The 25225-nt window shown below is 37.8% G+C and overlaps 1 protein-coding gene across 1 annotated transcript in view; it reads right to left on the bottom strand.

Moving 5' to 3' along the window:
- Nucleotides 1-24781, bottom strand: part of LOC121324473 (neurotrypsin-like) — a 29300-nt gene extending 4519 nt beyond the window's left edge. Inside the window, exons 1-8 of the mRNA XM_041266445.1 lie at nt 24774-24781; nt 22686-22858; nt 16136-16277; nt 15580-15776; nt 7911-8052; nt 6440-6642; nt 1898-1976; nt 997-1119 (exon numbers count right to left, since the gene is read on the bottom strand). Of these exons, the coding sequence (XP_041122379.1) occupies nt 997-1119; nt 1898-1976; nt 6440-6642; nt 7911-8052; nt 15580-15776; nt 16136-16277; nt 22686-22858; nt 24774-24781 (1067 nt within the window). The remainder of the gene's footprint in view (nt 1-996; nt 1120-1897; nt 1977-6439; nt 6643-7910; nt 8053-15579; nt 15777-16135; nt 16278-22685; nt 22859-24773) is intronic.
- Nucleotides 24782-25225: the final 444 nt, after the last annotated feature.

Here is a 25225-nt window from a genome sequence, read left to right as displayed (position 1 = left end):
CACTACTTGGTTTGATTACATGAAAAAAATACTAAAGATAACAACTACCTAGCTAAGCAATTAATTGTTTTTGTAATAGTGATAATAGTGCAGACTGTGGAAACCATGCGCCTGTTGACGTGCGTATTTTATTTTAAACCAATGTCATCCTACTGGACGTCCTCTGAATGCCTTGTAATTTTTTTAAAACCATTTTTAATAAAAAAAAACCATAACAAAACATGTATAAAGCCTTTTTTTGTCCTGCGGTTGACTTTTTTACAATTTTTTTCTACACGTACTACTACTTTGTACACGTACAATACGTGAATGTAAACAGTTCGGCTTAGTTCCGCCTCGGCTCTGGTGTGCAAGTATGAAAATGTGTGTCTCCCTGTCTCCCTGTCCAGCTGTCCAGCTGTCTCTGTCTCTGTCTCTCTTTCTCTCTCTCCCTGTCCAGCTCCTTTCATCTAATCGGTACTGAGTCTAAACGTGACTTGACCTAATCCATTCAAAATAAATTACCCCGCTCTGGTTTGCAATGCACTCTGGGAGTTGCAGTTGTTTTGTAATGCACTCTGGGAGTTGCAGTCTACGCTCTGCTGTGACGTAAATCTTGCAGCTGCTGCTGGGATAACAAAGTAACTAGAAAGCCATATAATTGCAGCTGACAGTTTGGAAAAGAAATCAGGCAGATAGGCAGTGATAAGCGCCAAAGGGCTACTCAATGTTTTAAATTCAGAAGTGGTGGGACTCAAATATTTGAAATTGAGAAGTGGGGGTACTCTGCACTGGTGAGTACTGCCCTATTTCAAGCACTATCCACAACTCATTCAGCCCATGCTTTTATCACACTTTCCAAACTGGATTTCAAACTTTGCATATAAATGGATGTAGCATATACTGTAGATATAAAGTATGTGCAAGCTAAAGTTAAATTCTAATGCTTCACTTTGCCATCCAACACTGAACAGGGCATCGTTCCCATCACAGGCAGAAACAAAAGTTAGAGCTGACCTCTTGAAGCAGTGGGCCGCTGTGAGGATCCAGCAGCTGTTGATGAGCGTGGCTCCACACACCAGCCTCCCGTCCCCATGCGCTGTTCTCAACCGAATGGCAGCCTGCCACGGCCACCCACCCCTGAAAGACAGAACAAGGTGTTTTCTGTGTGATTTATGATGATTTAGTAAAACAGTGAATGGATGAGAGTAGAGAGTGGAGAGTGGAGAGAGAAAGGAACAAGCGAGCCATTGAGCTGCTCATTGGAATCACATTTCTGCTACACACATCAGATTATGCTCAATCAATTGATTCTCATATCTGTTTTCAATTTGAATCCTTTTACCAATGGCTAAATATGTAGAACAGTGGAAAAATGGTATCATTTGATATAATTATCATAGATGATCACTAGCCCTGCAAAAGCAATGTTCTGCCTATGAGCCCTATATCAAAATTACTGAAATGTGATGCTTGTACACCTGCTATACTTCTATAAACCCAAATTTTCTATACTAATAACTGAATGTGGGGCCATTTTAGAGCATGATCTCTGATTAACACTGTGTTAAAATGACACAGAGACCAAGTATTCTTGATAACCCAATTCTAAATTGCTGATAATCAAAGCTCTGTCAAACTCATCTCTTAACACTGGTTAGATCAAACAATTTCAGAAGACTAAAGTATTGTTTAAATAAAGCAATTGCTGCAGGTTATGCAGACAAGCAATACACTCCTGTCTGTACATCACGTCCTATAATTTACTTTAGATGACAGAGCCCTTTGAAAGAGCTAATGATTGGAGCGTTTTGCAAATGAAATGCTGTTCTGTGGAAGAATAACCATAACAGAAACATACTGATACAATGAAAATGAACAAAACATGTGTTGGTACTGTATATAAAACAAAACCTACCGTAAGGAATTCTTCCCCCCAATAATCCTCTTCTGGCGTGTGTGAACTAATCGTAGGCCACAAGCTGAATAAAAAGGGTCTACAAAACAAAGACAGTTTGGTTTAGTTACTGTAAAGAACATAACACAAAATCATATTTAAAATCAATCATATTTATCGGTTTCAGGGAGTCACAACACATACAAAAAATATCCTCTCCCAAATTACTCTGACACATAACTAGGGGTGTAGCCATGGGTGGGCCAAATCTGCACCTATGTGAAAGCCAAGTTTAAGTACATTTATAGATCCGATTTTTTATTTATTTATTTTTTTTAAACTGCACACCACGAAGATGGGAGCTAAAATTTAAGACAAATAAGCTATTTCTTTTCCCCCAGTGTCACAGGCTTTCCATTTTCCAACTTTATATTAAAATGTTCAGTTTTATTAAGCAAACCTGCATTCTAATTAGTAGTAGTGCAGCAGTCACTATGGAAAAACAATGAATCTTTAATTTTTTTTTACAAGACAACATACAGATAATGAATCCACAAAACCAACTCTTCCTTCCAATCTGCAAATTCTTCATTTACATCTACTTAGCAGTGGAAATGGCAACAGGTGAAAATAAATGTGGAACCAGTCCAGTTACAACTAACGCTCCTAATGGCAAGGGAATTCCAAGCTGGCCTTCTGATTTATCGAATATCGATGAAATGCCGACTCAGCTGAAACTCTAGTCTTTTCCGACTTCTGTTATCTGTAGTAAAAAATTGCAGAGTTGCACCACATCAGACATGGCTGGTGTACAAGGGGCTTTGGGGCACCACCCCACCAGTAAGAATTTTTTGAGTTTTGTTGCAAATGAGCATGAGCATGTGCAGTAAGGACCCTGGGCGGTTTCCCTGGGCCCCTGTAGCACATGCGCAGCAGAGATTCCTGAGCTCTGTGCTGAATGGCAATGCCCATACGTGTTCATTGCTCTGTGGGGCGTGTTGTTATCTGTTGCCAGGACGCAGTGTTTCGCAGATAAAACAGCCGTAAGCAGGTGAGCACAGACTTGTCAGTTACATATTGTGCTGTATTAAAATCCCTGATTGTATAATGTTAATTATACGTGTGGGTGTGAAAGAGAAACGTTATCGGGTTATTTTATTTACTTTTTTTTTTTTTTTTTTTAATGACTCCCCCCCCATCTGTAGTTACTGTATGCGCATAGCTTTCAAAAAAAAAAACATCTTTCATAATATGTTTTTTTAATTTTTATATTAACACACCACGTCTCAGAATTCACCAGCCGCTACTCAACGGATGAAATGTAGCACATCTAAAAATGCAGTGTTCTGTAAAATGTGTAGGCATATTCACCAGGCCTGCTCAAAACACTCGTCAAGCAAAGCGCATGCAGTCATGGCACTCTCTAAAAATGACAACCATAAACAGTGTCATCTATCAATGAACATTCGCTTAACAGGTAAAAACCATGAGCATGTTAAAAAGTTGTGCTTGATATTGTGCTGTTCTGCGAAAAACAACAAATGTCTTTACGTGGACACAGAGAAAGCCAGAAAGCTTTAAACAAATGGGAACTTTCTGCAGCTTTTCAAACTAATAAGGAAATATGGTGACAAATGTCACAATGATGAGCCCATATATACAAAACGACCTTCTAGAAGCTGCAGCTTAACACTGCCCAAGATAAAACAAGAATTACACGAAAACCCCAACAATTACTATGCAATACTTGGTGATTAATGTAAAGATGTGTCAAAATGAGAGCATAATGCTGCAGTTAAAGTGTGAGCGATGGGATTTGTGGACACAGCTGACATGACTCAATGGAATTTTGGTGAAAATTCTTCAAGTTTTAGAAGTAGAGCTGGATCCTAAATTGTGTGTCGGCTTCAGTTTTGATGGGGCATTTGCTATGTCCGGAAATAAAGGAGGAATTCAAGTAATTTTAAACCACAAATTTAAGCAAGTTATTTATGTCTATTGTACATGATAGTCTTAACCAGTTTTTTTTTTCTCCCCCCCCCCACAGTATCTGAAATATCTGCAAATGTTGACACTTTGAGGTTATGAACTTGTTGCATGCTTTTATGACGAGATTTTACAGGCACTCTTGTTTTTTGGAGACTCAAAAACAACTACATCCTGAGTGACAGTGCCTTGAACTTGAATGGGCAATTGAAACACGATGGCGCTCCAAGTCTGGTGCGGTGAGCAAAATGCTAATGCTTTACAATGTCATACTTGAAGTGTTAGCAGAGTTTACAGAGTGCTGTGGACAAACATAAATGGATGCTCAGTCTCTTCAACAAATTAAAACAAAGTTCTTGTTTTTAGCAGTATTTTTTATTTTTATTTTTTTAAATGACTGACTTTGCTACTTAGGGGTTGCAAAGCTCAACTATCGATTACTGACTGCATTGATCTGACAGAAGGCCTTGAAAGAAAGTTTCTGCGACTTAACGATGTCTTAAAATGAATTGAATGTACAAATGAAAGTACAACATTGTAAATTGGGGTGGAGCACCATGTCGGAAGAGAATTACCAAATCAATTGGATGATTTGTTTGCTACTTCATCTTTGGGAAAGTCAACCAGGGTGCACTCTACTGAAGATATGAGAGCAATGTGGAATCATATTTGAGCAATCTTCCTCTTGAATCCACAACCCTCTTTCCCTCCTCATCCACCAAGAACCTCTGTGTCACCCTCAACCCCTCCCTCTGTTACTCTCAGCAACATATACAGAATTCACCAACTACTCCACAAGCTCCTAGTTCAGGCCCTGGTACTGTCCCACCTTCACTACTGCAACTCCCTCCTGGCCAGAGAAAGTCTACAACTGGCATGTACTTTCAACAGCATTAATATGGATGAAGCTGAAGTTTCAGTCTATGTTCAACAAATAAAGTGCAAATCGACTGTGGGGAAAAATTATCCAACACTAATTTGGATATATTTCCAAATACGTACGCACTTAAGATTTTTGACCATGCTCCCAATGACCACCTGTACAGTTCATGGTGGCTCTTCTCTACCACGGACAGGATTAAGACAGCTGACAAGTCGCTTGAACTTATTACTTTTAATTAGTGTAGCTGCGTTTATTTAAAATTGTTCAAAATGGCTGTGGCACTTAATTGAAGGTGGCGTTTATTCGAGGGCAGCACTTATCAGAAATACTATGGTTTTTGAACGATGCAGTATTTTATTACATGATTTAAGGCATTTTAGAAGTGGTGAAGTGAGAGCCTCCGATCAGCAGCAATATATTTGTGTGTTTTGGGGGCTTGAATACAGTACATTTACTGCCAGTTAATGAGAGCCTATTAGGTGGGAGTTGGGAGCTCAGGGGAGTACTGTACCAACGAATCAGGAGTGTGTATTTGTTGCTATGGGGGAGGACAAGAAAAGGAGAGAGAACGGTAGTTGAGTTAGATGCAGTTGTTTTTCTTAACGAAAAATATTACCTCTGAATATCGGTTTGATTTCTGTTAAAACTAAAATATATCCTACTCACTTTTTTTTTCCTCACTATAATTTACCTGCTTGTTTGTAATTTCTCTGTAAGAGAAACCAAAACTAAATCTTCTCATAGACAGTATATATATATATATATATATATTATATATATAGTATATATATATTTCGGTGCATATATGAGTAAAATTGCAACTGAATAAAAAACTAAACTAAACCCCCTACAAGAAGATATTTTCAGACAGCTTTTGGATAGTGGTTAGAGTGACCGGCAAAGACCAAAGTTCCTCCGAGTTTAAATTTTTACCATCCAAGATGTGGACGAGGTAAACAGACAGCCCTTGTTTTATCCCCTGCTGTGTTGGTACTGAACTCTGCTGGAAAATAAATAAATAAATAAATAAATACAAAGGTGCTGTGCTGTAAGTAGTTCATCTTGGGTTGTCTTTCAGGACTGTACCATAAAATAAAATGTGCTTACTAAGGTGTGTGTACATTAGTCTGTATTACATGGTGGATTGAGGCTGCAGTCTCTTTGGGAGTGTCACATGTACATAGCCAGAGTTACGGGTTTCTTTATTTTTTGAACAGGAGTAGAAAAAAAAAAAACTTTTACGACTCTTTATTGATAGCGGCATTTATTCGAGGGCAGCGTCTATTAAAAAGCTGATATCCAAGTGAGGCGTTAATTCGAGGATGGCACTAATTCAAGTGCAACGTTATTTCAAAGTAATACAGTATTTCCTGTGACGTGAGACCTTTGGTCATTGTCCATCCACCCAAAGCTGGGGCCAACCCAAATGTTCATGCCTAGCAATGCCACTGCATCCAACCAAACAATGTTCAATTTATTTACGTGATTTAATTTAATTAAAAAAAAAAAATACAATCGTTTCATGTTTACATACCAAGTAATTTAACGTTCTATGCACATTTCTATTATATTTTTATTTTAACCAAGAATGGGCTTACACTAAAGTGTGGTTAAAATGCAACTGTTTTTTTTATTAGTTAATTGATTATTGCTTGTATTGAAACAATAATGTCAGCAACTTATCACACTCGTACCTTTGCTCCTCTCTGTTGTCTTCTCCTCGCCATAGTTACAGATCACCCCAGCATCCTCGCTATGGCGACAGTTATGCACACCAATCGGTTGTTTGATGCAATCAGTCAAAGACCTTTCATTTCCTGTGCATTTGACGTTGTCTATATGGATAGGTCCCTTTCCCTCTCCAAAATAAGCCATGGTTCTAGCTTTGGCCAGACCCCTGCAGCACAAGGAGGGTTTGTTTATAAACACAAGCTCAGCTAACAAAACTGCTTTGTGTTACAAAATAACTTTCAACATTTTCTTAAGCACCTGCCATTTTGCTAAAAAATCTTAGGACAATTTTTTTCTCATCTGTACTTGTGTGAAAGCTACAGCGACAGTGTGTGTTAAGGGAAAAATACTCACTCATAGTAAAAGGGTCAACCTCTAGTTCCTTGACTTTTTAAAAGCGTTTTAAACATTTTAGACAAAAACGTCTTTTTTGAATAACCTTAAGTACCAGATACTAGATTAATGGTTTGAAAACTTCCCCTAATTTCCAGATGATTATTTTCCAAAACATACTTAGCGAATGACATATTCACAGGTGCAGATTCCTCTGATAACAGATAATTATCAAACTGTCAAAATATTATTAGCATAAAGGTGAATGTATTGCCTTGTTAATAGGTTTTGACAATCCTTCAGCTTTCAACAGGATTTCTCAATGTTGAAATGATTAGAATAGCTGGCGGCTCTTCTACTGCGGTGTTTAGTTGCGTTACATTAGTTTAACTGCAGTGTTTAGGAATTTCCTGTCCACTAAGCCACCAACCAAAGAAAGGAGGCTGAAATGCTTTAGAAAAGAGAATGGGAAAAACATATTTTAGACATGTTTACCAATTCTCCACTATTTAATTGTTAACCAGTATCCATTAAAAATAAATGAAAGAAGTAATTTACAAACCGCTAACCAAGATCATATATATATATATATATATATATATATATATATATATATATATTATATACGTAATACCGATCCACAAAAAGGGAAACAAAACGTAAGCTGTGTAATCAAAATTAACAATAGCTTCTGTAGAATTAAATACATGTTTGTATGTGCTTAATATGTATGTACCCCCTAATTTGTATATCACATATTTCAGTCAAGTAGTATAAACAAGATATGTCAGTAGATTATGGGTAATCCATCTAGAAAGCAAATTTTAACAGTAACTGTACTTATTGAAAATAGAGTATACAAATATATGTATACAATGATGTGAACTTAAATACCTTATGATGAACCAGATTTTATAAAACCCATTAAACATATACACAAACATAAAGTTTGTGCTACCAGAAATAAAACATAAATAATTAATTATTAAACATTTTCTTTCAGGATAATGTTGAACTGGGAATGTTACCCATGTGAATCAGTACTGTGGCAAGATGTATCTCATACCCACAAAAAACAACAAAAAAAAAACAGTAAATTACTTGTAGCCCAGCTGCCTACAGACAACTTCTGCATTCCTGTCAGTCCATCCGTCATCACAAATTGTTCCCCACTGGCCACCGATATAAATCTCCACACGTCCTTCCTTCTTGTTTTCTCCATCCATCAGTCGCATAGGCAGACCTAGGAATCAGGCACACATATAACACATTGATAAATAAATAATACAAAAATAACATGGCAACAAAATCCTCCAGGAGAAAACTAAAACTAAATGTAGTTACATTTTAATGTACTTAATTAAACGGCCTTGCATAACACAGTCATTAGAGTGCAGCCAGTTTGGAAGTGATTTATTTGTTTAAATTGTTCTGAGGGTATATGTGACCATTTCCTAATAAATTCAACCACCTCTAATTCCTTCAGGGAGTGGCAGGGTGCTCATGTGTCAGCCAAGTCAGTCATATCAGGTTTGTTGCCCATCGTAACTGAAACAAGAAAAGCGACCAGAATTATTCCGGGCTTAAAAGGCATATATATATATATATATATATATATATATATATATATATATATATATATATATATAACAAAGAAGACTACGTCTCTGCCCTAACCATCTTTGTTCTCAAAGATACCCTAATGAACATTCTAGGGTTGAAGTGGACCAACATCTGTAAATGGTAAGGTTAAACAAACATATGCTACTCTGTGAACACTCAGTGCTGGTTTTGTCAGCCCTTTTAGCACGAATCCTGAACTGCAGTAACATTAGTTCAAAAATAGTGCTAAGTGATACAGACCAGTCATTATTTATCATTATATTACCTTCACAGGTTTAATCTCATTAGCTCCAAAAACAAAACTGAAACCACGGTGTGGCTGAGATTATATTATATTATATAAGATTGCTCTCTTCCAGGTTCTTTCTCAGCACTGTTTACAAACCAAGACCACAGATGTTTGTTTTTTTAATGTGCTTGCGCACATTTATTTTAACACAACGAAATTAAAAATAAAGAAAACAAAAACCTAGCTCTATTCAAGCACTAACTAGACACACAGGAACCTCACTACAGACAGGACAGCTAAGCTGTTTCCCTGTAAAACAAAAAAAAATACACAAAATAAACTTTGCAGTACTGTGTTTGCAAACTAAGACCCTGTTAACACTTGTCTTCTCTCATGTGTGAACGCTCGAAAAATGAAAAGGCAGCCCTGGACCGAGTGAAATTTAGACCAGCTTTTTGATGCTGCCTAAAGTACCAATGCCGCTACAGGGCCGGCCTATCTGCATGTGTGAACCCAACGCAGGCCCTGGTGTTAACTCGTCAACGCGGTGACGTAGCTCAAACCACTCCCCTACTAGGTCGAGCATAGTAGATCAAACAATGTCGGTTTTAAGAGGAAGCAACTGGGATGATGCAGAAATTAACCCTTAGCGGTCCATTTATTCAGCGCTTGTCAGACGAGTCAGGTCCAATTTATTTTCACACGCACACCGTTAATTTTACACACAGTTTTAAATATTTTTTTCCCCCTCAGAGTAAAACAGGTTTAAAGGGTATTGAATCGCAAAAGAACACTCAGTCCTTCATCTCCAGCCAAGCTCCACCCCTTGTTTGCTGTATTTTTCACATACCTCCTTATAGACGTGCATACTGATAAATCCTCTCACTTGTTTTATCACCAAACTCCTCAATAATGCGATCCAAGTCATTATTTTATTACTATGACATTTCAGAAAGCTCTGCAAATGTCCATGACACGCCCTTCGGAAATACTGAGGAGCAGGCCAGAGATAAACACACCATGGATCTTGGATTTTATGGGACCAGTGATCTCCAGGCCAGAAAATAGCAACAGGGAATGCACTGAATACACCAACACTTTTAACGATGATGGCTCAGTCATGAATGGTAAGTATTTCTTCATCATACAGCTTTCATTAAACTGATAAAACATATATATATATATATATATATATATATATATATATATATATATATATATATATATATATATAATATATATATATATATACACACACACACACACACTTCAGATTTTAGCCAAGATTGTAAATCTCAGTATTGATAAATAACGCATACAATGTTTCATGTTCAGGTTACTATTAATATAGTAATTTGTATTGTGACTAATATAATGTACAAGTCCTTGTTTGATGCATTTACACATAAGATGGCCATATTTATGTTTGCAAATTTCCCAACTCAATCTCTTATGTTGACTTCCGGGAATGCAATGTTTACGTCACTGTTTACATTCCCGACAAGCACTTAATCGCAATTTAGGCTTCCTTTTCAGCCACACATGTGAACACACTTAGGCCCCCTAAAACCTCAACTGTGAACGAAAATTTGAGGCAGCCCAAGGCCGGCTCAGTAAGTGTGAATGGGGTCTAACACAGAGTACTTTTTCTTATTACGGTTCACAACTGGGCTTTCTTCATCAGCCCTGAATGAATGATCTGTGGGGTTTTTATACCCCACAGCATTAACAAAATTGAGGCAGCTTGTACCAATTTACAATTGTGGTTAACTGCCAGAACAATTAACACATTATTAAACAAACATTTTGACATGTGTTTTGCAGGGAGGATTTTAACACCCCCCCTGTCATACTACTAATTATATATATATATTAGAGCTAATTTCTACGCCTCACCATACAAACATGTGGAACACATCACATTTTACAGACCACTATCCATCATTAGATTATTAAGTTGCTTTTGATGAAAATGTCAACAGGCCATAAATAAATTGCCTTGGAAAGGCTATGACTCAGTGCCTTACATAAAACATGTGTACGCATTCAGCAACTTAAAACCCAGAGCATCTCAGATTTCATCCTGAGGTAGCTTTGGGTGCAAAAGCAGATGCTCCATTGCCTGCTGCTTAAAGACAACTGTACTTGTTTTTCTGAGCAGTTGATTCAAAGAAGGGATATTAACCAATTTAAGAGCTTATCTCGCAAATGCCATTTTAAATGTTAAAGGGACTAGAGCTCATGCTGAATTAAAGAGCCATCCATAAAATAGTTTGTCTTGGTGATGGAAGCTGATGGGACATTCAGCTGCTTTTAGGAGGCTCCTGACTCCTAAGTTTAACTTTGTAAATGAATTATTTATGAAATACATTTTTTGTGTTTGTTGATAAAAGCAGTTAACCCAGGTAGTGAGGTCAAAGATTTATACCACATATGCTTTCGGTTTAAGGTTTAAACCTGTAACAGGTTTACCAGTCCAGTAGAATGCAAAGTAACTAGACATAATGAACTTTCCACATTCCAGATAAAGTCCTTCTTTCACATATTATCCAAGTTATATCAGGGAGCATTACATTGGAATAAATACCAATGGAATGGTGTAATCATTCCCAATCTTTTAATGTTCTTTTACATTTGGGTGCCCTACATGTGGCCTGACTCCAGGCAGAAAACAGATCCCTCGACTGCAGGCCACACTGCATATGTAGTCCTTTCTGCACTCTACAAAAACTGCTTTTAGTTACAATATAATTTTTTTCAGATGACAACCATAGCCATCATTTCGAGATCACTTAATTACAGATTATTAAGTGTTTATTTCTTAGCAGGGCATCTTATAGTTGTTATAAAATAAAATACAAAATATTGCAAAGCACAGTAAAAATAAATATCACATTTAATTAAGAGCAAAATAAAGATTAAGGTAAATAATTACAAGTAAGAGCGAATTTGACTAGGAGCAGTTCAAGTTATAGTAACATATTTGCTCATAAGAGTAAATTCCATTAAGAGCATCTAGTAAGTACAATACATGGATAAGAACAATTTCAAATAAGAGCAATTATAGCCCTTTTAAAATAGACCTAGACACAAGATTAAGTATTTGCATGCCAATTTTAATATTGTAGTAAAGTATGGGGTACAATAGCAGAAGGGAGATATATTGGTCCCGGTATCAGGGACCCCACGTACCACTGCAGAAGCAGTGGAGGCGAGAGATGTAGTTCAGAGAGACAGAAAACTACATCTCCCATAAGGCAGTGGTCTATTGAGGCCAATTTGGGTATACCAAATTAGTTCAATATACAGCTGGTTACAATTAACTAATAAGGGCTGGTATAAAAGATCAGTACAAACAATCCTTGGTTGGTGGTGTTAGCAGGAGGTATGGTTATAAACAATGCTGAAGGAAACAAGAAGTTTTGGCAGCGCAACTGGAAAGAAAGGTAAAACTGAAATATAAATATAACCTTTTGGTTAAGAAAGGGAGCAGGAATTAGCCCTCTCCTTTATAGACTTGGACTAAACAAGGTAAATGCCAAAGTTAAGGAAGAGCTTACAGAGAGCTAGGTTTTTTTGTTTGAATTTGGTACATTTTTTTTTTCCCCTTGGTTGCATTTAAAGGGCCAGTCACTCTATTGCCATGTTTTGGACTGAATAAATAAGTTAGTTACTGCATACTAGGTGTCAGTAGTCTGTCTACAACCCTGAAACCCCAGAAATTACATAACTGCATGATGATAGCAGCCTTGCCACACTACCAAAAGGGGCACTATCTCTATTTACAATAATAAAACAAACAAAACAAACACCTAACTCCCACTCTGAGTACGTACTAAACTTTTCAGGTAAATCCCTAACTATAAAACAAGACCTCTACACCATTTACCGGTAGAACAAATACAAAAGGTTTCCACGCTACCTTCACTCCACACACAGACTGCCCAGAACAAACCTTTTCACTGGTTAAATACCTGCCCTCTAATTGCAGGCAGGTGGTATCCATTACCATCTGGAGCCAGGTGAATCCCATCCAGGCTCCCTCTCATGGTATTCTGGGAAATGTAGTCTTTTGGAACCCCTCCTGGACTACATTCATTGCTGTTTAACAAATTGGTAAGCTCGCTGTACAGCCATGTGTGTGTTGGCTGGAACATTAAGTATGACATGCATTATATTATTCATAACCCGGCTCTTATTAGAGACCCAGCAAATACTGGAGATCAGTGATCATTTGAAGTTTTACTATATATATATATAAAATCTGTGGTGGGGTACATATGCATATTTTGTTTACTTTGTGTTAAGTGCTATTTAAAATGTTTAAAAATTTAATTTAAAAATTTGGGCACTGTTTTAGGTTGGCAGGGAAGGGTTAATTATCTTCCCTGCCAAATCACTTCACGTGCAGAATGTGCCTGGGCTCGATTGATTTATTGAGAAGCAATCTAGCCCTGACACAGCTGTATAATAGAGTGGATCAGCCACTCATGGTTGGGGTGTTCAGAGGTGGAACGAGACAGTAAGGATTATGATGAAAACATCATGAGGATTTGAAGTTGTCTCTAGCCAAGATAAACACCTACTAAGGAAACCTGCTTTAGAGTAAACTAATGTGAGCCATCTGCATATCCATCCATTTGCACTTCTTTCCATCTGTTGATGCAGATAACCTTCTGCCTGGTGTTGATGGCTGAAGTGTAATGCTGGCTCCAGGGATCAACTTATTTTGCCTCCCCAGCGCATCAGCGCACACAGTGGCTGTGATGCTGGCTCCGGGGATCAACCACAGTGCGGTCTCCCCAGCACAACAGCATGACAGCCGTCTGGATTGAGCTAAGTAGGGTACATCTCTGGGGTCTTCAAGTGGGCACCTTCCGTCCTCTGAGTTTCGTCGACTAGCCCACGACACCTCAAGAAGGCTCGACAGTGATTCTGGCATCCCAGCATCACCTCCCAAGTCCCTTTATCTTTATAGAGATGCTCCTTGATTTAGTGGGCTTGAATTGCATTTGTGCCCACTTGATGTTATTGGTTAATTTGCCCAATAACCAATTAGTGCAGGCTACTGTTGTAGTCATGGTTGTCACGTCATCCATGTATTCTCGAATCCATAAGCCAAGCGCTCTCCTCCCACTACCCATTTCATTTTGATACCCTAACAATTACTTCCATTGCCATGGTAAAAGTCAGTGGAAAAATGGTACTTCCTGCCATTATTCCAACTTCTAGGCATTGCCATGAAGTGCTGAATTCTGAAGTTGAAAAACTAAATTGCAAATCTCCAAAGTAGGCTTTCACTAAATTTGTTATTATTGTCCTGGTGTGTTATTGTCACTGGTACACGGGGGGGGTGGGGGGGGGAATCCTAGATAAAAAACAATTGTTACGATGTACTGGACCAAAAGAATATATAGTATTCCTTGTAAACATGTTTGCTACCTAATGAAGGATTACAGGGTCATCGCGAAGCGCAACTCCATTCTGAGGGCAGGCAATCATTCTATTTAAAAAAAAAAAAAAAAAAAAAGCATTGGCCACATTTTTAGGCGTGTAAAAATCCTGCTTTTCAGTCACATGTGAACGTGCAAAGGCACCATAAACCGCAAATGTGAACAGGGTTGCTGACCTAAATTTATAAGCACATTAATTACACTTTTTTTTTTTTTTTTTTTTTTTTGTCATCAGATTGTCATGACAGGATATGACAAACTGAAAATCTACATGAATAGGAAAGTAAATAATTCTGGTTCTGTGTCTTTTCAGTACAAACACTGAGCAACAGGTTAAAGTGTTCAGATGACCCATTCTAAAGTGAAAGCCTTCTTGAAAACCCCAGTTTTCATATTGACACAGCCTGGTATACTGGAGTAGTAGGGTGGTCATACTAAGGTGACCACATTTTTAAGTCCTTAAAGTGGAACAGTATGGAAATACTGTGAATAACTTCTAAACTGCAGGGAAGCTCTAAGGCTTTTATTTTCACTTCGGCAAGGCTTGATTTAATATCATATTCAACATGAATGCAGAGACTCATGGTGATATGTTTTTGTGAATAAATTCTTATTGTCTTAATTTTAATTTCTATACAAGTATAGTGGATTGGATCAGTGTGCCGTGATTGTAGGTAGATATTTGTATTAAGTTTAACAGTCGAATTTGCTCTGAAATGTAATGTATTCTTTATTTTGCTCTTATTTGAATTTTTAATCTTATTTTCTACTGATTTCTGTACTTTATAACTGCTCGTATCTGTAACGTGATTTCGTATGTGATATTGTGTAATATGATATTTTGTATTGTGATATTTTGTAATAACTAAGTCACCCTGGATAAGGGTGTCTGCTAATAAGTACAAATAGTAGTAATAATAAATACAATGATTTTTCAGCCACTTTCTGCTACTAATCTATTACTATTAAAGGTGATGAAATGTGTTAAATATCCTGTATTTTGACTGTGTACAATAAATGAAGCCCACGAATCAGCTTTTCTGAATTTGAGAAGCTGCCCTGATTGCACAAACAAGAATTTCTTTCTGAAGTAAAGTAAGGTAAATAGTAATCCACGGCATTGATTTCTGCACGCAGATATACAACTATCGTGGACGAAGAGAATAATTCCAACACGATACAATGGTACCTGTATAAGCCATTATTGTTAGACCTCCCTAGTCTAACCTCTTCAGGTAGCAAGAGTGATGATTTAGATGAGGACAGCTGCCAGTACATTTTAGTAACAGATATGGTAGTAACAGAGCAGCCTCCATGAAAAAACAATATTCTGTTACTAGCACAATGATACTCTGTGGAAAAGACGGGACGAAATGAACGCCCCAAGAAGGTTTCTAGGGACACTAAGACCAGTGGGACTGTCCCATCCAAAACGGGACATCTGGTCACCTTAGGTCATACTCACTGGATGGAATCGCATTGACATCCCAGTCAGGACTGCAGACAACCGACACATCCTCCTGATGAGTGCAGTCATGCTTTCTCCATTCTCTTCTTCTGCATTGTACCAGACAGGACTCTTTCCCGGAGCAGCTCACATCATCCAAGAAGACTGGCCCTGTACCCACTGCAAAACGGTGCTGCACAGAACCTTCAACGTATCTTTACATAAATACAAAATACAATCAGTCAGATATAGAAGCATTGGGAATGTTTTATGGACTTTCTTTTAAATTCTTTGATTGCTGACTGATTTGTCAATTACCGGTTCTTCTTATGTTTTAATTCTCCATTATGTTATTAAGTATTGAACTGTTTTTAATGATTTACTTGTACTTTTTTGCTGCTGTCAGTTTATTATCTTACTAGCACCCTTTTGTACTGTAAACTTGTTCTTTCCTGGTTACATACATTAATAAAGCCAATGACTAAACAATTTCGATTCCTAATGAACAGGTTTCCACATTACAAAACAAGTAGAATAATTGGTGTATAATGGTTTACATTTCGTCAATCAGTACCTGAATCCCAGCTGTTTGCACACAACTTGGATATTAGATTCTGTCCAGCCATCATCACAGACAGTGCCCCACTGCCCCTCATAGTACACCTCCAGACGTCCTTCATGGCTGCCCATTCCACCCACTAAACGCAGGCTACCATCTAGAATGAGAATTTCTCATTTCAGGGACTATTTGGAGATTATTCATTTTAAAAATTTCTATACATAAAAGCAATTCCTAATATCCCTACATCTTTACATATGTCTGTTGGTGTGAAGCAGGAAATAATTTTTATGGCTGCTGCAGGAGTTTGTAATTAGGTCACACACACAGGGGCTAGGTCTCCCAGGGTGTCCTCGGCTCACAGCGAACCAGCGACCCCTGTGGTCTGGCCGGGCGCCTGCGGGCTTGTCTGTAAGCTGGCCAGGGCTGCTTTGTCCTTCGACGCTGTAGCTCTGGGTGGCTGCATGGCGAGTCTGCAGTGTGTGGGGAAAAAAGCGGGCAGCTGACGGCACACACTTCGGAGGACAGCGTGTGTTCATCTTCGCCCCTCCAGAGTCAGTGCAGGGGTGACAGCGGTGGGCTTAGCCTAAAAATAATTGAACATTACTAAATTGGGGAGAAAACAATAAAAATAACTGGTGACCACAAAATATGAAATTAATAAGTAATAAATAAATAATAAAAAAGATATCAACCTAGCAACTTTGATTAGTGAACAGGAATAAAATCATTGCTTTTTATTATATCACAAGTACTTGTGTTTGCTGTCTACATAGAAAATGTGACATCCTTCTTTTAACATTGTGTTAAATATAATGAGGCATACAAAACAGTTTTTTACATTATGAAAATGATAATTATGAGGGGCAGTTTTATTTGAGGGGGAATACTCAACATCTGAGTACAGTTTATATTGTAATTATATACATGTATCTTAACGCTAGATAATGCTAAATAGTAACAACTTAACCCTTAACATGCTGCTGACAAAACTGACTTATAATAAGGGTATATAAAGGGTTCCAACTAAATTATTAGAAGGCAGAGATTTTTAATTGTTGGCTTCATTTTCAGACAGCAAACAGAGGCATGCATCTGTAACAATTTCTAATTATGGATTCTAATTATGGAACATTTTTAGTAGCTTTGCAACTTGTTAAACTGATCGATCACTGTCAAAGCATTTTAAAGGCACCACACAGGAACAATGTCCCTGATTCATGAAGGCAACCTCAAGTGTTCACATTTTCAAGTATTGCCTTTTCATGAAATAACTAACTGTTGTTCACTTGCCCCATGGTATAAGAAAAGCAGCATGACACAGCACGTGAAAAGCAGTCTAAAGGCTGGTTCATACTTAAGTCTTGAAGACTGCCATGCAATGCAATCAGGGAGTTGATAAGAATTTGATCCTTGACTCCCTTGGACTAACAGTCACAAGGCTATAGAGACGAGCTATAAGGATAGCCTTGATTAAACTGTAATCCTAGGTTTACTAGGTTAGCCCCTGGGGATCCAATGATAAAAAAAAAATAATAATTATTGATACCAAAAAAAGGCAGATTTGTTTGCTTGTCATTCATTTTATTACTATAGAAACCACTGGGAGAAAAGTTCAGGCTAAAGAAAGCACAGGACAGTAAAATCTGATGGTGTTTGTGTGTATGAAACCTCAAGACGTGAATGTGGCTTACCCAAAACCTAACTGCCTGCACACTACCTCTGCATCTGTATCATCCCACTGGTCATCACAAATGGTACCCCACTGTCCGGCATGATAGACCTCCACTTTCCCTTCACGTTCAGAGCTCCCACCAAGCAGACCACAGTTCCAGCACTGGAACAACCACAGCCGCTGCAGCAAAGACATGCAGTCCACATTTACTGCTTCCATTGCCATTCAAAAACAACCTGAAACTTATCAGCTTTGTCATTAAACAGAAAGTTTTTAAACAACCAAATCCTTGATTCATGTGTAGCTTGCACATTGACTGTCAACCTTTGGAAGGAAACGGGTATTTATGTGGCACACAAAGTATTGCAGATAAATTTCAAATGTTTACATACCACGTGGGCACGGAAACTGAACTGACTGAGTTTAGACTACAACTTCCATGTCAGACAGCGATAGAGATGTTTTTTGAACATGCTCTGTTAGGCTAAAATTGTGTGGCATTTCTGATTAATTGACATAACAACTGTAACAGTCAGCACTGGGTCTGCTCTTCTATACCAATTGTGACCCAAAGTAGTTTCAGCCCTCATTTTAGTATTGGTAATATTCCTCACAGCCTACTCTTCAATTCTCACCCAAATCTAATTGCTGGAGTATTGACAAGAACAACAAAAAAGATAATCCTTGTTAACTATTAAAGGAATCATTTACACCCAACTATACGTAATGGGGTACATGTTCAAAGGTAACTACATTTTTGTCAGACGTCTAAAATTACACTTATTTGGACAAGCATATTAGAGTCATAATTTTCAACAGTGACTGTTGTAAGTTAATGTTTCTAGATGTGCTAGTGAGCTATTTGAGCATTTAAAACCCTCCATAAGGTTACACTGGATTTAGCTGCCCAAAAATAACAAAAATAAATAAAATGGGATTTTCAGTTACAGACTTTAGTATTGTAATGTAAGCATTTGTGTAAATACATATGTCTGCACCTATTACCGATCTGATGACACAGGTATATATATATATATATATATATATATATATATATATAGTGACCTTGTGGCTTGCCACACAGGCTCACACGGGTTCTTTTCCCTTCAAAGTAAAGACCCAACACATAAGATTGAAAGGAACTGCACTCACGCGCACTTTTAATTAACAAAATGAAATAAACAAAACAAACACCTAGCTCCTATTTGGAGCACTAACTAAACATATGCAGGTCCCTGACTAACGCGCAGGACAGCTAAGGTGTGTTAACCTGACATATAACACCAAAACCAAATGTATGTTTTACACAGACCTTTATGACTTCCAGTCGGGCCCTACACTCCACAGCAGCAGCCCAGAACAGCCTGACTGCTTTCTTTTTATATCCTGCACATGGCTCTAATTTTTAATAATTGCCAGGTGCAGGTGATAATTAAACAATTAAACAAAACAATTACCTTGGCAGGGAGGCTTTAACTCTGTCCCTGCCATAAATAAACCATTTTTCAGTCCTGCTACATCCTGTTACTATATATATATATATATATATATATATATATATATATATATATATATATATATATATATATATATATATTATATAGATCAGATGGATGGTGCTTCAGTGAGTTACAGCAAAATAATTTCATCAAGGGTCACAAAACCTGAGATGGAATTGTTTTCCTGTAACTCACTGAAGAGGCCCATCTGTTATTTTTCATAATACATGGACACCCTTGTGATGTTAATATTAAAGAAGACGAGGTTCACCAGTATAGTTCGTTTTTTTTAAATGTGGTGTTTCAGTGCTGTACAGACGTTCTATGTCGTTATCCATTATGTCCCAGCTTTACAATTTTTTTTTAACGTATTCTCATTTTGTTGATCATTAATGAACATTTCTGTACTTTTGTTGTCGTTGAGTAATTGAAAACGAGACATTTTGTGTTTGAATTTTAAGTGATGGTCCCGAATAGTCGAATGGGCCAAAGTTCAAGTATATTTTCCTCTAGAGGAGTTATCACTTTTTGATGTCACTACTGTGGTGTTATTCCTGTTTTTAGAATGGCTCAGGATGCAAATATAGTCTTCATCAATGTACTATATACATAAACACAGGTGTGTCTTTGTTGCACACAATTGCAAACAACAATGAGACTGGGAACTCTACCACAGTACCCAAGAAACCATCAAAAAGTCAAAAGCCAAACTTCACAGGAAAAGAAAATTAAGTTTTAGTTGATGAAATATTTGAAATTTATAAATCATCTAGGACAGACACAAATATTTCAAACCACGTCTGGGAGACAGTGTTAAAAAAGGGAAATGCGGTTTCCCAGACAAAGCGAAAAAAGAGATGGAGAGATATTAGGCGAAATACAAACCAGCCATAGCTGCCAAACAAAGTGGACCAGTGTAGGGCCAGAAAGTGGTACATTGTCAAAATGTGGTACATCTACCCAATTAACATCAAAAAATGGTACGCTGTCAATGCTGTGCTTGACTACTGCACAAATCACTACAAACAAGCCAAACTGTGGCTCACCCACTAAATTGTATATATTTACAATTTTAGATAACCCAATTTGTTGCTCATCAGTTAAAGTGTACATTTGCTGAATTTTGAAAAAAAAATTATATTAAAAATAACTTTAAGGGCCAAACTTAGTACACTGTACCCGTTTCAAATGGGCGTTTCCTTGTTTTCTGCGCTCATTTGTGCATACCTGAGCAAGCACAGTAGACAGTGTACCATTTTAACATATACCACAAAAAACACCATACCGGCTCACACTGTGACTTTGACTCCCCTTGAAGAAGAAGCCCTCGGTACTATTCCTTATATTAATCTGGAATGAGTTGCAGGTGTAGTGGTAAGTTAAATGACCTGATTAGTCAAAATAATGTTTGCCCCGATTCAATTTAAAATAAACAGGATTTTACTGATGCTGCTATTATGCTGCATTATACTACTAATTTCACTTTATTATGTGATGACCAGTGGGATGTCATTGTTCTAGAAACGATAGTCACAGGGCCGGAACTGGATCCTTGCCACATTTCTGAAGATGAAGAACATCCCGTATCCCCTTGTGGCAGTGTGGCTGCTGATTGTGAACATGTGCAGAGGTAATGCACTACAGAAATAATCACAGACATACAATTGTAATCTGGTTTGGAAAAATAATGTTTTATTTGTAAATCCTGGTCTGGTGACCAAACAATAGGTTCCAGTATACACATCAATGCACAAAGCATGGCGAACAAAAGACAGGGATTGCAGTCCAAATAATAAACACATGTTATCCGCCCCACAATAAGTCACCAGTCCGGGTGCGTGCAGTAGTGCTTGTGGTGGGTGATAACAATTATTTATTGTGACTGTGATGAAAGTGCTGATCCGGCTTTGTGCTGGCCCAAGGCAACAGCTCCGGATACGAGTTAGCCGTCTGGTGGTTTACAAACTCAGACAATTACTAACAGACACAAACAAACAAAACACTCATGAAATATTCTTTATTTCAGCAGTGCTTACTGCGTCTCTCAAGGTCCTTCACGTTCACAAACCAAGCGAAGGAACAGATTCCGATTCTCTGTCCCCCTTATATGCTGTCATGCATGACCCCTTGGTAAATGAATGCAGCTGCCTTTACAATCTGCGGCTGCTACATTGTTTCCCTTCCAGGTCAATGCGTTCTTGCAATGGAGTCTCGCCTTTTTCCAGACTGACCGACTTCCCGTCATAAAAACTGTCCTCGCTTAGTACCCTCACAGGTCTGGAAGGAGATTTACAGCCAAGGTTCATTGTATTTCTGTCACACCCCTCCATCAGACAGTACAGCTGTATGAGGAAGTACTTTACCCGGAGTCAGAGATTATGAGGTTGGCAGGGTGGGGGTTAAATTCTCCCTGTCAAAATACATGGGAATGGAACAGGTGTTTAAAATAGGTGTGCAATCTATAGCACCCACGATGTTTGGAAATCCTGCAATGTCATAAAATTGCTGGTTTGTTTTGTGTAGTTGCTGTGGCATTGCAGGAAAACTGATATATTTACCTACTCTCCTGACTAAGGATCAGTGACCTCGGTCACTCTTCTGGAGATGGAAGACTGGCTTGCACCACAGATGTCCCCAATCAGCCTCCTGAGGCACACAGTCTTAGGGCAGCAGTGCGCTTCACCGCCACAGGAACAGCGTGGCTCTGTCTCGTGGGGCTCTCCAAATCTGATGCTAACTTTTCACACAAATCTGAAATTGCTTGCTTATTGAAATGGGAATGTCTGACAATTTTGTCTTCTGGCAAGCTCAGAAATCTCAGCCGGTGACGGTAGATCCTTTCACTAAATGTCCTAGTTCTTCTACTTCTAGCTCTTCTTCAGTGATGTTAGATCCTAGTAATAAATCCGCTATTGTGCCTAGTTGGAGGAGTTGGAGGCAACTAACTTTTGACATCTAAACTGCTTATTTAAGACGTGTACCTACACTGAAACTAATATGTGAAAATGTTTATGATGTCTACCCTTCCCCTGCATAAATTACAAAAAAATAGAAGCCAACAGACATCTAAGGGCATAAGGTGCAAATATTAGATGCTTTAGAAAATCACTCTTACACTAGACTCCAGTCCAAACCTCTAAAAACATGAGTTACACCACTCTAAAGCCCTTAGTCACCTTTGAAAATGTACCCCAATAAGGCTATAATTCGATTATGGGGTTCTGGAGGCCACATGATAAACCAGTTAAGTTTAAATAACAAACTTCTACTTATTGGTGTGTTTTATTAAAATGTAGATCCAGTAAAGTTTCCAAGACTGACTTCGGGAAACTGAAAATTCACAGCCTTACAACCTGTATTATAACAATGATAGTGAGAATTGATTTCTTACCTTCCTGAGGGGTACAGGTGGCAGCTGCAGTATCTCTCTGTGAGCAGTGCCCACCGTGCCATGCTTTCCACTCGCACTGCAGCAGATCCTCCTCATCCCCTCGACAGTGCACGGAATTCCAGTGTACCACACTGACCCTGGAGATTGATGCCTGCCTGGCCCTGCCTTTATACCTGCACACAGAAGCAAGATTTAGCAGGAGAGGTGCTGGTGATCATGCTTTAGTGCATAAACACTGTAAACTGTAAACATGCTTGTGGTAAGCAAAGACACTTTGACCTCATACATTCATGAATTAGGAATTACTTCAGCTGAACACCTGTCAGAGCCGGCGTCAGGTTTTTGTGGGCCCTGGGCAATGGACCTCCAGTGGACCTAAACTGGACAAATGTAATAAATCTGTACAGTACAGGCCTATATAGTAGTAAAATCAAATGAATACCTGTAGCACACTTTCTTTTTACTTTTTAGCCAAACGGTAATACAAAATAATCCTGCTGCATTTATTTTTACACATTACAGCACACTGTGAAAATAGTAAAAATATATTTTTCTAAATCTAAATGATTTTAGCACATTTTCTTTTTAACTGTAGCCTGCTTAGTATACAACTAACAGGCAACAGAACACACACACTTTATTATAGAAATAATAATTTTTAAAATGACAGAGAAAATTTGACCGTGTATTTACAGTAGTGAATTCGGCCGGTCTGAATTGACAGCTATCAATCAAATTAACAAAAGGCTTTCCAGCTTGATTTTGCAGAGTCTAATTTGTGAAGTATGGTATCAAAGTTAACTGCTACTGCTTCTTTCCTCTCGATTGATAGAACTAAGGCATTCAATTGTTCTCGCGACCGGAGATAATCTTTATGAGCCTGCTTGCAGCTTTGTTAGATTTTCTTTTTTGTAGTCTTTTACAACTAGATTTGTGTTTCTTTTTATTTGGAGGTTCCAGAGGTTTGGCAGGTTTCATTTTTGATGGATTAAAATTGTATAATTATAATAGGCATTTAGGTGTAATGATAATAATAATAGACATTATGATAATGAGGCATGACAAAACACTTGTCAAATGAGTCTTGATTGTTGGAAAGTATGACGGAAATGTGCCAATTATAGAATGTCTTTAATTGGCACATTTGTATAATTGCATACAGAGATCAGCCAATAGCTTTCGGCTTTACAAAGAACTGGACAGGATGGAAGCCAACAGAGTGAGAAGAGGCGGGACTAAGGGAAAGGAAACAAGCAGGAAAAGAGAAAAGAAAAAAGGGGAGATCTAAAAAGTTTCACTTCCCTGCACACATACAGTTTAGTTCAGTGAAAACTAAACATTTCTAGAATTAAAGTCTGCTTGAGTAGGATAGTGGACACAGAAATTATAAATTTACTCATATTTGCAATATTTGCAATTATACATTTACTCATATTTGCAAGTATATATTTACTCATATTTGCAAGTATACATTTACTCATATTTGCCTGGGTGCTGACGCCAGCCCTGCTACCTGCTCTACTGCTTTAGTAATTACTTTTGTGTCCTGTTTGAACAAAAACAAATCCTGCCGACAAGTCTGGTAGTCTCTGACCTTTGGCCATGGGCTGAGCTAATTAGAGACAGCGTCAAAAGAAAGGTAAATTTATCAATCAATCAATCTTTATTTTGTATAGCATCTTTCATAGTGTACTACTATCACAAAGCACTTTACAAGATTCAGTAACAACAAGAAAATCCATAATACTTTAAATACAGAAAAATGCATAATACATGATACAGTAAAACAAAAAAAACAAAACAATGCATAATACATGACAGTAGCATAATACATGAAATAGTACATTAAATACAGTGGAACGTGCATAATATATGATACAAAAATACATATTATCATATCACTGATAACAAATTGGAAATAACCACTTTATCAATTGTTGTTGCTTCAGTCAATAAAATTAAAATACACTAGCTAGATAGATGTTATGCCATAATTACAACACCCTGTTATTTTATTTGCCTAATGGTGTAAATTGTTGTTTGTAGGCTTAAAATTAAAAACAATTAAAAAGTAGTTGTCGCATGTACCTGATCATCACGTGGGAAACTGCTACTTTTAGTATTAATGTTAAAGCATTACAAAGGAACTTGACAGACTCAAGAGACAACTGCTATTAATTACACTTTCAAACTGATCTGATGAATCTCATTAGTTTGATGATATGTTAATACAGGCTTCTACAAGAAAGTGATCACAGGTTTGGGTAAATTATCTTCACAGCAGTGTTACAGCACAGACCCTGTGGAAACACTACTGATATTTGTAGTAAATTGAGCAAATACCTTTACACTGGATGCAACCGTGAATGCAGGCGTGTGGATCGACAGAGTAACAAAGGTTTTGGAGAGGGATTGAAATTTTATGGATACCTTTTTTCTATACATAGAGGATGCCATACAGTACTACCGTTGGTTAGTTCAGGAAAGCAAGAACAGGCAGGCACATGCAAGGGGACTTCATATGTAAAGACACTGGGTTT

The sequence above is a fragment of the Polyodon spathula genome, chromosome 1 (assembly GCF_017654505.1).
Source record: "Polyodon spathula isolate WHYD16114869_AA chromosome 1, ASM1765450v1, whole genome shotgun sequence".
NCBI classification, from domain to species: domain Eukaryota; kingdom Metazoa; phylum Chordata; class Actinopteri; order Acipenseriformes; family Polyodontidae; genus Polyodon; species Polyodon spathula.
This window is presented reverse-complemented; position numbering and strand designations above follow the sequence as displayed.